This window comes from Vipera ursinii, assembly GCF_947247035.1.
Source record: "Vipera ursinii genome assembly, chromosome: 3".
Lineage (NCBI taxonomy): Eukaryota > Metazoa > Chordata > Lepidosauria > Squamata > Viperidae > Vipera > Vipera ursinii.
Window position 1 is genome coordinate 211,385,940 of NC_139516.1, and position 13,851 is coordinate 211,399,790.

General features: G+C 48.4%; 1 protein-coding gene across 1 annotated transcript; it reads right to left on the reverse strand.

The window, feature by feature from the left end:
• Window positions 1-266: 266 nt before the first annotated feature.
• Window positions 267-12,560, reverse strand: SLC39A4 (solute carrier family 39 member 4). Its single transcript, XM_083360095.1, has 9 exons — window positions 12,365-12,560; window positions 10,701-10,872; window positions 8,632-8,804; window positions 6,739-6,903; window positions 3,999-4,112; window positions 3,106-3,163; window positions 2,809-2,961; window positions 1,496-1,683; window positions 267-471 (listed from the first exon to the last, which is right to left on the reverse strand). The coding sequence occupies exons 1-9, from the start codon at window positions 12,464-12,466 to the stop codon at window positions 343-345; spliced, it is 1,254 nt and encodes a 417-aa protein (XP_083216221.1). The 5' UTR covers window positions 12,467-12,560; the 3' UTR covers window positions 267-342.
• Between the last annotated feature and the right edge of the window lie 1,291 nt (window positions 12,561-13,851).

Consider the following 13,851-nt stretch of genomic DNA (forward strand, 5'->3'; position numbering starts at 1 on the left):
GACCTCCAGGTTAGGGAAGCCCCCCCAGGAGAATGACCCAGGTCCGCCGATTCAGATAGCCAGAAGGAGAAAAAGGCCTAGAATTTGAACCCTCCTTCCCGGCCACCAAAACCCTGCCAGGCCACGTCGTGTTTGAGAGCCCACGGAGGAATTTGGGGCCACGCGTGGAAAGGCGAGATTGACAGCCGAGCCTCAGGTGAAGCCGGGCGGGTGTCCCTGGGCGCCTTCCCCGACAGCTTGCGTAGGCCTGAGCCCCCCAAAAGACCGCGCACCCCCCCTTTTGTGTCCCTGACTTGGCCGTGCCTGCAGGGGGGGCAGTGCTGACCGGCAGGAGCGCTGCAGTTAAATGGCGATGTGGTCCTCGAAAAGAGAGAGCAGCAGGAGGATGGCCCAGCCGGCCAGGAGGCCCAGGTTCTGCAAGCCAAACAGCAACCAGGGTCGTTTGTCCTCCACGTTCATCATGGCGGGAAGCTGGAAGGAGAAGCAATCGTGGTCAGACGTTGTGAGGGGCAGTCCTCCGCTTACAACCTGTTCAAAGTTACAATGGCACTGAAAAAATGGGTGACTCTGGGCCAATCGCCAGGTGACGGTGAGTTCTAGTTCCACCTTGGACATGAAAGCCGGCAGGGTGACTCTGGGCCAACCGCCAGGTGACGGTGAGTTCTAGTTCCACCTTGGACATGAAAGCCGGCAGGGTGACTCTGGGCCAACCGCCAGGTGACGGTGAGTTCTAGTTCCACCTTGGACATGAAAGCCAGCTGGGTAACTTTGGGCCAATCGCCAGGAGATGGTGAGTTCTAGTCCTGCCTTAGCCATGAAAGCCGGCAGGGTGACTCTGGGCCAATCTCTTTCTCTCAGCCTGACCTACCTCACAGGGTTGTTGTGGGGAAAAGGACGAGAAGGGTGTATTAGGCATATTCATTGCTTTTGAGTTATTTATAAATAATAATAAAGGTGGGACATAAATAAAGATTTTTCCACCTCCGGCTCTTCCAAATGTAGACTGGAGGACCCTTGCCTCTTTCCGACATTCTTTCATTGCTTTGGCATTTAACCATTAGTCCAGGGGTAGGCAACCTTGGCTCTTTTATGACTGGTGTACTTCAACTCCCAGAATTCCTCAGCCAGCATGGGGGAACTATGGCCCCTTCGTGACTGGTGGACTTCAACTCCCAGAATTCCTCAGCCAGTGTGGCTCAGCTTGGAAACCTCTCCCTTTCCCCTCAGCATGGCTGGCTCAGGAATTCTGGGAGTTGAAGTCCACCAGTCCTAAGAGAGCCGAGGTTGCCTACCCCTGCGCTAGTCACTCCTTCCGCCCCGATAAAGTAACTCTCACAGACCGCTCCAGATTTGCATTTGGATGGTCCCGGTTCTGCCTTTTCCACGCTGCTGCCCTTTTGGATCCCAAGCCCCATAACTCCCACCCTTCGCCAGGGTGGGATTTGCAGCCCAGCTCCCCCGTGGGGTGGGGTGGGGGCCAACAGGGCCGACTCACCATGTCGCACAAGGCCACGTAGAGGAAGAGGCCCGTGGCCACTGTGAAGACCCAGGCCTCGAACTCCTCCCCCGTGCTGACCGAAAGGGCGATGTAGAGGCCCAGGAAGGCCGTCAAGGCGCTGACGAAGTTGAGCAGCAAGGCCCGCTTGACGCTCAGCCCGGCGTGGAGCAGAGCTGCGAAGTCTCCTGGGGGGGGGCAGAAGGGGCCAGTGAGAAAAGAGCCTTGGTGGAGCAGTGGGCTGATGCCTCCTTAAGGAACCCCAGCTGCCTGCCATTAGTGCAGGTTCGAGTCCCACCAGGCTCAAGGTTGACTCAGCCTTCCATCCTTCCCAGGTAGGTAAAATGAGGACCCAGATTGTTGGGGGCAATAAGCTGACTTTGTAATAATGCCACTTGGGGTGTGTGTGAAAGCCCTAACAAGCAGGCATATACATAGAATGAAGGCTACTGCTAAGCTTGTAAGCCGCCCTGAGTCTTCGGAGAAGGGCGGGATATAAATGGAAATAAAATAAAAAATAGAAATAAAAAAAGGCGGGTGGGAGGGTGGGGGAGGGCTTGGCCAGGGCTGGCTGGGTCCTTTGGCCAAAGGGTGAGCTGAGCTGATGGCTGCAGCCATCCCCACGGCCCAGCCCTGGTAAGGTGACTTAGCTGGGTCATGCAATGTCTGCAGGGGAACAGCCAGGCTCAGAGCGGGGGAGGGAAGGAAGGAGGGAAGGAAAATGGTGGGTGGGGAAGGGAAGAAGAAGAGAAGGAATGAAGAAGGGAAGGGAAAGGAAGAGGGAAGGGAAGGGATGAAGGAATGAAGAAGGGAAGGGAAAGGAAGAGGGAAGGGAAGGGATGAAGGAATGAAGAAGGGAAGGGAAAGGAAGAGAAGGAATGAAGAAGAGAAGAGAGGGGGAGGAAGGGAAGGGATGAAGAGAAGGAATGGGAAAGGGAAGGGAAAGGAAAGGAGGGGAGGGAAGAGGGGGAAGAGAAGAAGGGAAAGGAAGAGGGAATGGGGAAGAAAAGGGAAGGGAGGGGATGAAGAAGAGAAGGGAGTGGGAAGGGAGGAGAAGAAGAGAAGGGAAGGGGAGGAAGGGGAGGGATGAAGAAGAGAAGTGAGGGCGAAGGGGAGGGGAGGGGAGGGGGGAAGAAGAGGGAAGGGAAGCAAAGAAGAGAAGGAATGAAGAAGAGAGGGGAGGGGAGGGAAGGAATGAGGAGGGGGGAAAGGAAGGGAAGGAAAAGGGAGGAGGGGAGGGAGATTGCTGACGACCTGACAGGTGCCCTCCATCCCCAGGGGGTCCCATTCCCCACCCACCCCCCGCAGCCCACCTAGCTCGTGGGGCAGCTCGTGGCAGAGGACGGCCAGGGAGGTGGCCAGCCCGGTCTTCCAGGAGGCGGAGAAGGCGGCGCCCATGGCCAGCCCGTCGGCAAAGTTGTGGATGGCGTCCCCGATGGTGATCATGTAGGGCAGCATGCGGAGCTCTGGGGGTGAGAAAGGGGGGACGGTGAGGAGAGTGGGTGGGGGGGCTCCGGAGGCCCCCGGGCTCCTCCTCCTCCTCCTCCTCCCGGGGAGCCCCGGCGCTCAGCAGCGTCTCCGGAGGGGCCCAGGCCGCCTTCGCTCCTCACCTCGGCTGAGCTCCGTCTTGGGCACCTGCCGGGCAAAGTCGGTGTCCTCCACCGAGACCTGCGGGAATCAGAGCAGGGAGTCCCGTGAGGAGACTTTGGGAAAGGGGGCTCCCCCCTCCCCGCCTGGACCAGCCCCTCCCCAGACCCCCCCTCCTCTTCCTCCTCCTCCTCCCCTCCAGACACCCCGTTTCCTTCTAGCACTGATGATGTTACCTAGTTGGGTAATAAAAGGCCTGCAAGAAAACCGCCAAGCTCGGACCCCACAGCAGTCCTCCTCCTCCTCCTCTGCTTCCTCTTCCTCCTCCCCCTCCTCCTCCTCCCCAGACACCTTACTCCTTCTAACACTGACGATATTACCTAGATGGCTAATGAAATGTCTGCAAGTAAAGAGCCAAGCTCAGAGAGCACCAAGGACCCCACAGTCCTTTTCTACCTCCTCCTCCTCCTCTTCCTCCTCCTCCTCCTCCTCCTCCTCCTCCTCCTCCTCCTCCTCCTCCTCCTCCTCTCTGCACAGTCCCTTCCCTTCTAGCACTGATGTTGCTACCTAGTTGGGTCATGAAACGTCTGCAAGGAAACAACCAAGCTCAGAGAGCACCAAGGACCCCACAGTCCTCCTCCTCCTCCTCCCCCTCTCCTCCTCCTCTTCCTCCTCCTCCTTTTCTTCCTCCTCTTCCACTCTGCAAACCCCACTCCCTTCTAGCACTGATGATGTTACCTAGTTGGGTCATGAAATGTCTGCAAGGAAACAACCAAGCTCAGAGAGCACCAAGGATCCCACTGTCCTCCTCCTCCTCCTCCTCTTCCTCCTCCTCTTCCCCCCTCCTCCTCCTCCTCCTCCTCCTCCTCTTCCCCCCTCCTCCTCCCCCTCCAGGGCGTTTGGCACGGAGACCCACCAGGTCAGCGTTTGAAGCTCCCTTCTCTTGCTTCCTCCTCTTCATCTCGTCCTGGTACAGCTGCAGCGACAGGCCGTGATCGCACTGGTGGCCCTTGCTGGACTCAGAAGACTCCTACGAAGAGAAGCGGGGGGGGGGGAGAATGTTCAATCGGCCTCACCAAGGTGCCCACTTCATTTACGGAGAGTCCCCGAGTTAGGACCACCGCTGAGCCCAAACTTCCTGGGGCTACCCGAGACGGTTGCCCCATCGCCTGGCCTTTCTTGCCACGGTTGCTAAAACACAGTTGCTCAGTGAATCCGGTTCCCCCCCCCCATTGACGCAAAAGGGGATCACGTGACCCCGGGACGCTGTGACCGTCCTAAATACGAGTCATTTGATCACGTGACCCTGGGGATGCTGCAACGGTCGTTAAGTGTAAACAATGGTCGTAACTCCCTTTTTTCCGGGCCTGTTGTGACTTTGAACCGTCACTAAACAAACTGCTGTAAGTCGAGGACTACCTGTACATAAAAAATAGTGGTACCCCGAATTTTTAAGTTAGTGGATTTGAGGGTCCCTGACGCAACCCTCGTTCTGGTGTGGGGCACCGTTGAACTGAAGGTGACAAAGTTTTAGTAGTAATTGGACTATTCGGCTCAAGTTACCAATATTTGGAGAGCCACTAGGGGGCAGCAGGGTGCTTCGGAGAAGTCCTCCATAGACTATTTTGGCAGCCTGTTTCCTGCTAAACTAGAATGAATGGAATAGAAGAGAAGAGAAGAGAAGAGAAGAGAAGAGAAGAGAAGAGAAGAGAAGAGAAGAGAAGAGAAGAGAAGAGAAGAGAAGAGAGAATAGAGAATAGAGAATAGAGAATAGAGAATAGAGAATAGAGAATAGAGAATAGAATAGAATAAAATAGAATAGAATAGAGAATAGAATAGAATAGAATAGAATAGAATAGAATAGAATAGAATAGAATAGAATAGAATATAGAATAGAAAATAGAATAGAATAGAATAGAATATAGAATAGAATAGAATAGAATAGAGAATAGAATAGAATAGAATAGAATATAGAATAGAATAGAATAGAATAGAATATAGAATAGAATATAGAATAGAATAGAATAGAGAATAGAATAGAAAATAGAATAGAATAGAATAGAATAGAATATAGAATAGAATATAGAATAGAATAGAATAGAATATATAGAATAGAGAATATAGAATAGAATAGAACAGAATAGAATAGAATATAGAATATAGAATCTAGAACAGAACAGAACAGTATAGAATAGAATAGAGAATAGAATAGAATAGAATAGAGAATAGAATAGAATAGAATAGAATATAGAATAGAATAGAATAGAATATAGAATAGAATATAGAATAGAATAGAATAGAATAGAATAGAATAGAAAATAGAATAGAACAGAATAGAATAGAATATAGAATAGAATAGAATATATAGAATAGAGAATATAGAATAGAATAGAACAGAATAGAATAGAATATAGAATATAGAACAGAACAGAACAGAACAGTATAGAATAGAATAAAATAGAATAGAATAGAATAGAATAGAATAGAATAGAATAGAATAGAATAGAATAGAATAGAATAGAATAGAATAGAATAGAATAGAATAATAGAGCTGGAAGGGATCTTGGAGGTCTTCTAGTCCAGCCCCCTGCTTAAGCAGGAGAACCTATACCGTCTCAGACAGGTGACTGTCCAGTATCTTGCTAAAAGTCTCCAGTTATAACTGCTCACTTAATGACGGGGCAAAATTATGAGGCACCTATCTGGGGATACTTACAATGCAACCCCCACCCCCATAGTCACATGGTCACCTGCTTGATAACCAGCCCGAATTTACAGCCATTTGTAGTCTCCTCTAGTTAACATGTAATGACATTTTTTGCTTAAAACTGGCATTTACTTCTGTTTGCCCCATAGCAAACAATTGTCTCACTTGACCACCAGTGTGGACCTTTGCACTCTATATAATGGATGGAAACTGACCAAAGAGAGAAGCAACCTGGAATTAAGGAGAAAGTTCCTGACAGTGAGGACAATCAACCAGTGGAACGGCTTGCCACCAGAAATCATGGGCACTCCATCACTGGAGGTCTTTAAGAAGAGGCTAGACAGTCACCTGTCTGAGGTGGTATAGGTTCTCCTGCTTGAGCAGGGGGCTGGACTAGAAGACCTCCAGGGTCCCTTCCAGCTCTATTCTATTCTAATTACCATTCCAGACAAATGGCAGTCCAATCTCTTCTTGGCAACCTCCAGGGATGGAGCGCTCTCAACTTCTGAAGGCAAGTCGTTCCACTGGCTAATTGTTCTTACTGTTCAGAAATTTCTTCTCAGTTCCAGCTTGCTTCTCTCCTTCATAAGTTTCCATCTTTTATGCCTTGTCCTGCCTTGAGGTGCTTTGGAATGACAGAATTACAGAGTTGGAAGGGACCTCGGAGGTCTTCTAGTCCAACCCCCTTCTCGACCAGGAGACTATATACCATCCTGGACAAATGGATTTTCAATCTTTTCTTGAAGAAAGACCTACAACCATGGAGCATCCACAACTTCTAATGGAAAGCCATTCCACGGATTAATTGTTCTCACCTCTCAGAAAAATTCTCCTGAATTCTAGGTTGAATCTCTCGTTGATAAGTTTCCACCCGTTACTTCTTGTTCACCCCACACCCCCAATTCTGTTGCCATGGGAAACTGGGGCGCAGAAGAAGCAGCCAACTCACCTTGCTGTGTGAATGTCCCAGGAGGATGAAGAACTTCTCCAGGAGGAAAAAGAGGTAGAGACCCCCCAGCACGGCCAGCAGCCTCCAGAGCATGTCCTGACCTTCAGGTCCGTGGTGGACGTGGGCATCGTCCCCTCCGTGGGAGTGAGAATGGAGGCCCAGGAACTGAAACGAGAGGGGTGGTCCCACTGTAATTGCAACCCCAAACAGGAGGACAGAGTGGTCTTTCAAAGCCAGCAGATCACGAGAGGGTTGGGTCTGGCAGAGCTACTAATTACACTTCCGTGACATTTCTGCACTGCCCAGATAGTCCTCGAGAAACTAATGGAGCCTGCCCATCGCGAGAGGTGGGGTCTGGCAGAGCTACTAGTTACACTTCCGCTACATTTTTGACCTTCCCAAATGCAGGCGGACCTTGAGATACGGCCATAATGGAGCCTGCAGCAAGGGGTGACCTCCGTTAAGTGAGAAACGTCCAGAGATCTTCCAAAGTTTAGTTTGCAATGGGTGACGGACACGTGGCAGGTAGTTCCAAGGCCCATGGGGGCCCTAGTGGGGCGGGATGGAGGGGGAGATAGGCAGGGGGCACTGCAACATCCCTGTGGTTGGTTGTAAGGGTCAATGACTGGGGGTACCACAGTCCCCATACCTTCAAAACAGGGTCATAAGTAGCTTTTTTGGGGTGTGTGTGTGTCTGTTTTGTAACTTCAAACGGCCGTTAAGTGACCGGTTGTATCTAGAGGACTACCTGTACAGCGCTCTTCTCAAATACTTTGGGGGAGGAACAAGGCTGTGTTAGACTTAGAGCAGGGGTAGGCAACCTTGGCTCTTTTATGACTGGTGGACTTCAACTCCCAGAATTCCTGAGCCGGCATGGGGCAACTATGGCCCCTTCATGACTTGCGTACTTCAACTCCCAGAATTCCAGAGCCAGCATGGCTCAGCTTGGAAGCCTCTCCCTTTCCCCTCAGCGTGGCTGGCTCAGGAATTCTGGGAGTTGAAGTCCACCAGTCATAAAAGAGCCAAGGTTGCCTACCCCTGAACTAGAGATAGGAAGGGCTGAGAAAAATGGTGGAAAAATGGGGGGGGGAGTGTTTTCTTCCATTTCTTTGTTTGCCCCCCCCAAAGCCGTTTCCCCCCCAATTTTTCCACTTTTATTTTTCCTCAGGCCTTCCCATCTGCCCTCCTTCACCTAATGTTAGACATTTTGGAGACCCCCTCAGATCCCTGAGCATAAAAAGGGTTTGTCTCACTAAAGCCTCTTTTCAGTTGTATCTGGGGCTGCCCCCCCCACCCAGCCCAGAACCCCACCCTTTCTTCTCACAGCCACCTATAGGTAGTCCTCGGCTTATGACCACAACTGACTCCAAAATTTATGCTGCTAAGTGAGACATTGGTTAAGTGAGTTTTGTCCCATTCCACGACCTTCCTTGCAACAGTTGTTAAGTGAATCACTGCAGATGTTAAGTTAGTAAAACGGTCGTTAAGCGAATCCTGCTTCCCCCATCGACTTTGCTGGTCAGAAGGCCCTAAAAGGGGTCACATGACCCCGGAGACGCTGCAGCCGTCGTAAATGTGAGTCAGCTGTCAAGCATCTGAATTTTGATCACCTGACCTGGGGATGCTGCAGCGGTTGTGTGAAAAATGGTCATAGGTCCCTTTTTTCCAGTGCCACTGTAACTTCAAACGGTCACTAAGCAAAAGATTGTAAGTCGAGGACTACACCTGCCCCTCTTTTCACGCCCAGAGTTCCCACCTTCGGATGGGAGGAACCAACTGGGCTGCAGACCCTCACCTAAACCAGCCCCTCAGGGGGACCCCAAACTGTGACCTTCCCCCAAACCTTCGGGTCCCCCTTTCAAGTCCCCTGCTCCCCCCCCCCATTGCACAGACCTTGGGGATGAGGTGCAGCATGGCGTCCCCAGTGAGAGATCCGACGGCCAGGCTGACGAAGGTCTGGATGACGTATTGGTAAGCGCTGATGCAAGCCGTGCAGAGCAGAACCACAATGCCGAAAAGGGCGCACAGACACACCAACAGCGTGGCCAGCGACCCGTAGAGGTACTCTGGGGAAGAGACTAGGTTAGACTAGACTAAACTAGACAAGACAGGACAATATTAGGCAAGACTAGTCTAGACTAGACTAAAGACAATATTAGGCTAGACTAGACAAGACAATATTTGACTATAGACTAGACTAGACAAGAGAAGACTAGACTAGACTAGACTATTTTTTTAAAAATTTTAATTCCATTTATATCCCGCCCTTCTCCGAAGACTCAGGGTGGCTTACAAGCTTAGCAGTAGATGAGACTTAACAAGACTAGACTAGACTAAACTTGACTCAACTAGAATAGACTAGATAAGACTAGACAAGACTAGACTATACTAAAGACAATATTAGACTAGACTAGACAAGACAAGACTAGACATATTAGACTAGACAGGACTAGACTAGACAATATTAGACTAGACAGGACTAGACAAGACAAGACAATATTTGACTATAGACTAGACTAGACAAGAGAAGACTAGACTAGACTATAGATGAGACTAAACAAGACTAGACTAGACTAGACTTGACTCAACTAGAATAGACTAGATAAGACTAGACAAGACTAGACTATACTAAAGACAATATTAGACTAGACTAGACAAGACAAGACTAGACATATTAGACTAGAGAGGACTAGACAAGACAAGACAATATTAGACTATAGACTAGACTAGACAAGAGAAGACTAGACTAGACTAGACTATAGATGAGACTAAACAAGACTAGACTAGACTAGACTTGAGTCAACTAGAATAGACTAGATAAGACTAGACAAGACTAGACTATACTAAAGACAATATTAGACTAGACTAGACAAGACTAGACATATTAGACTAGACAGGATTAGACAAGACAAGACTAGTCTAGACTAGGCTAGACTAAAGACAATATTAGACTAGACTAGACCAGAAAAGACTAGACTAGTCTAAACAAGACTAGACTAAACAAGACTAGACCAGACAAGACTAGACTAGACTAAAGACAATATTAGATTAGACTAGACTAGATTAGACTAGACTAGACAAGACTAGGCTAGGCTAGGCTAGAACAGAAGAGGAGAACACAGAACAGAATAGAATAAAATATAGAAAACAGAACCGAACAGAGAAAACAAGAGAAGAACAGAACAGAAAAAAATAGAAAAGAGTAGAATACAGAGAACAGAATGGAACAGAGAACAGAAGAGTACAGAACAGAAAAAAGCAATAGAACAGAACCTAGAAAACAGAACAGAATGGGGTATAGAAAACAGAATAGAACAGAATAGAAAAAGAACAGAAGAGGAAAAAGAAAAGCAAAACAGCTTTATTTGGCCCAGTGTGGAAGCCACTCAAGGAATTTGTCTCCGGTACAGCAGTACTCAGTGCACTTGCAAAATGCATTATTCAAGGCGTGTGTGTGTGTGTGTGTGTGAGAGAGAGAGAGAGAGAGAGACCAAAACGTTCACACACACACACACACACTGTGCCAGAAGGGGGTCAATGGTGCTTCCAAAGAGATGCCTCAGAAGGCTCCTCCGCGGGGCCCTGTGGGCGGTGTGAGCCTCTCCTAGCCAGAGAAGCCTCCTGGCCGCCTCCACCTTGGTTAAGCCTTCCGAGGCCCACCACTCCTGACCAGCAACCACCAGGCCTGACCTGAAGGAAGCAGCTCCGAGGCCTCCGAAGCAGCAGAACAACAGAAGGGAGATTCCCCACGGGAGACCTCCAAGACAGAGGGCTGATTCCGGCGGCAGCCATTTTCCTGAGCAGCTGGTGTCCAACCTTGGCAACTCGAAAACCGGTGGACTTCAACTCCCAGAATTCCCCTGGGGAATTCTGGGAGTTGAAGTCCGCCGGTCTTCAAAGTTGCCAAGGCTGGACCCACCCCTGGTTCAGAAAGGGCTGGGGGAGGCGGGGGATGGACTCACTCTCCGCCGTGGTGAGGCGCCCGTCTTCTGGAACCTTCCGAGGGGCCGTGCAGGCCTGGCTGAGCTTCTGCTGCACCAGAGCTGGGCTCAGGCGGCTGAAATCTGGGCGGCTGACTCCGGTGGCATGGTCAATCTCATAAATCTTGAAGATGTCGCTGGGGCTGAGGCAGACCTAGAAGGAAAGAAAGGGGTCCCTGAGGGAGAAGCCTTTGGCTGGGGAGGGGAGGGGGGGGCTCTGGGCAGTGGCCTGTAGAGCGTGGGGGGCTTGACCTCCGTGCGGGAAAGTGGTGCCAGGTTGGATCCTGGCTAAGGAAGCTGCAAGAACGGCCAGTCCTGTTTCTCTCCCTCTCAGCTGCCAACCACACGAACCCAACCCAGCTCTTCTCGTGGCGGAGGATTACGCAGTGGACCATCCCTACCGGGCTGGGATGGGGCAGGGAAGAGCCGGCATAATTTCCACTCGGGGAAATAGAATAGAATATAGAACAGAACAGAACAGAACAGAACAGAACAGAACAGAACAGAATAGAATAGAATAGAATAGAATAGAATAGAATAGAATAGAATAGAATAGAATAGAATAGAATAGAATATAGAATAGAATATAGATTAGAGTAGTCTAGAGTAGAATAGAATAGAATAGAATAGAATAGAATAGAATAGAATAGAATAGAATAGAATAGAATAGAATAGAATAGAATAGAATAGAATAGAATAGAATAGAAAATATGGAATGGAACAGGAAAAAATAGAATAGAATAGAATAGAATAGAATAGAATAGAATAGAATAGAATAGAATAGAATAGAATAGAATAGAATAGAATAGAAAATATGGAATGGAATGGAATGGAATGGAATGGAATAGAATAGAATAGAAAATATGGAATGGAATGGAATGGAATAGAATAGAAAATATGGAATGGAATGGAATAGAATAGAAAATATGGAATGGAATGGAATGGAATGGAATGGAATGGAATGGAATGGAATAGAATAGAATAGAAAAAATAGAATGGAATGGAATGGAATAGAATAGAATAGAATAGAATAGAATAGAATAGAATAGAATAGAATAGAATAGAATAGAATAGAATAGAATAGAATAGAATAGAATAGAATAGAATAGAAATAAGAATTAGAATAGAATAGAATGGAATGGAATGGAATGGAATGGAATGGAATGGAATGGAATGGAATAGAATAGAAAATATGGAATGGAATAGAATAGAAAATATGGAATGGAATGGAATGGAATAGAATAGAAAATATGGAATGGAATGGAATAGAATAGAATAGAATAGAATAGAATAGAATAGAATAGAATAGAATAGAATAGAATAGAATAGAATAGAATAGAAATAAGAATTAGAATAGAATGGAATGGAATGGAATGGAATAGAATTGGAAGGGACTTTGGAGGTCTTCTAGTCCAACCTCCTGCTCAAGCAGAAGACCCTATGCCACTTCAGACAAATAGTCATCCAATCTCTTCTTATAAACCTCCAGTGATGGAGCACCCACAACTTCTGGAGGCAAGTTGTTCCACTGATCAATTTTTCTATGAGGAAATATTTTTCTTGCAGGTGTTTTATTACCCAACCAAGTAACGTCATCAGTGATCTTCCTCCCTCCCTCCCTCCCTCCCTCCCTCCCTCCCTCGTACCGTGTCCCAGATGTTCTGGTGGGCATCTTCTTCTTCCAAGCCAGCAGGACTTCGTTTTGAGCGCACTGGAGAACTTTCACTTCTGTTTCCATGTGGCTCCATGTGGTGGTGATGATCTGTTTCATTGCTGTGGTGATGGCCTGTTTCATCGCCATGATGATGGCCTGTTTCATTGCCATGATGATGGCCTGTTTCATTGCTGTGGTGATGGCCTGTTTCATCACCGTGGTGATGGCCTGTTTCATTGCCATGATGATGGCCTGTTTCATTGCTGTGGTGATGGCCTGTTTCATCACCGTGGTGATGGCCTGTTTCATTGCCATGATGATGACCTGTTTCATTGCCGTGGTGATGGCCTGTTTCATTGCCGTGGTGATGGCCTGCTTCATCGCTGTGGTGATGGCCTGTTTCATTGCCATGATGATGGCCTGTTTCATTGCCATGGTGATGGTGTGAGTGATCTTCATAGCCTCCATGATCATGGCCATCTGGGTGACTGTGTGTGTCATTTCCATGATCATGGTCGTGGTCATCGTGTGTGTGTCCACCATGTCCATGGTCACTGTGGTCATGTCCACCATGCCCATGGTCGCTGTGGTCATGGTCATCATGCTCATGCCCATGGTCACTGTGGTCATGTCCACCATGCCCATGGTCGCTGTGGTCATGGTCATCATGCTCATGGCCTCCATGTTTACTCCCAGGACCCACTTCCAACTGTACCATTAGTTTGGTCAACCCTGTTGGGAATCCAGAAAGGGCAGAGGTCATTGTACTGTCTTAGAGACCCATCCTACCTGCTCTTCTACACTCATCATCTCAACTTGGAGTCCTCTAGATCTGTTGGCCACTAAGCAGCCATCCAAAGTTTGGACTAACCTGACCCAAAGAATCATGGGAGTTGCCCATCTCGGGGGGCAGTCCTAATCTCTCTATTCGGGTTCCTTCAAAAATGACCTATAATCCCATCAAACTATAGTCTCTTATGACCTTGACTTGGGTCTCCTAAATCTTTGTCCATGTTGACTAGGAAGTCTTGAAACCCAGAACAGCTCAAGGCCGTCCTGTTGGAAAAGTCTTAGCTCTTCCACCATGGTCATGATGTAGAATAGGGTGTCCAACCTGGGCAACTTTAAGACCAGTGGGCTTCAACTCCCAGCATGGTTGGCTGGGAAATTCTGGGAGTTGAAGTCCACAAGTCTTAAAGTTGCCCAGATTGGACACAGCTGATATAGACACAGGGTGTGTGGGTGTGTCCCAGGCCTATTGTTATTTACACCTCACTTCCATGGCTTTGTCCCCCAAGTGTAGATGGTATCATGAAATCGTTAGACAAATGAATGGAAGATTAGTAGAAGAGAATCTCTGTAGCTCAGGATTGAATTGGGGAGTCCTTGATGCTCGCTGAACTTGGTGGGTTTTTTGCAGATGTTTCGTTATTCATCTAGGCAACATCCTCAGTGTGAGAAGGGAATGGGGTGTGTGGA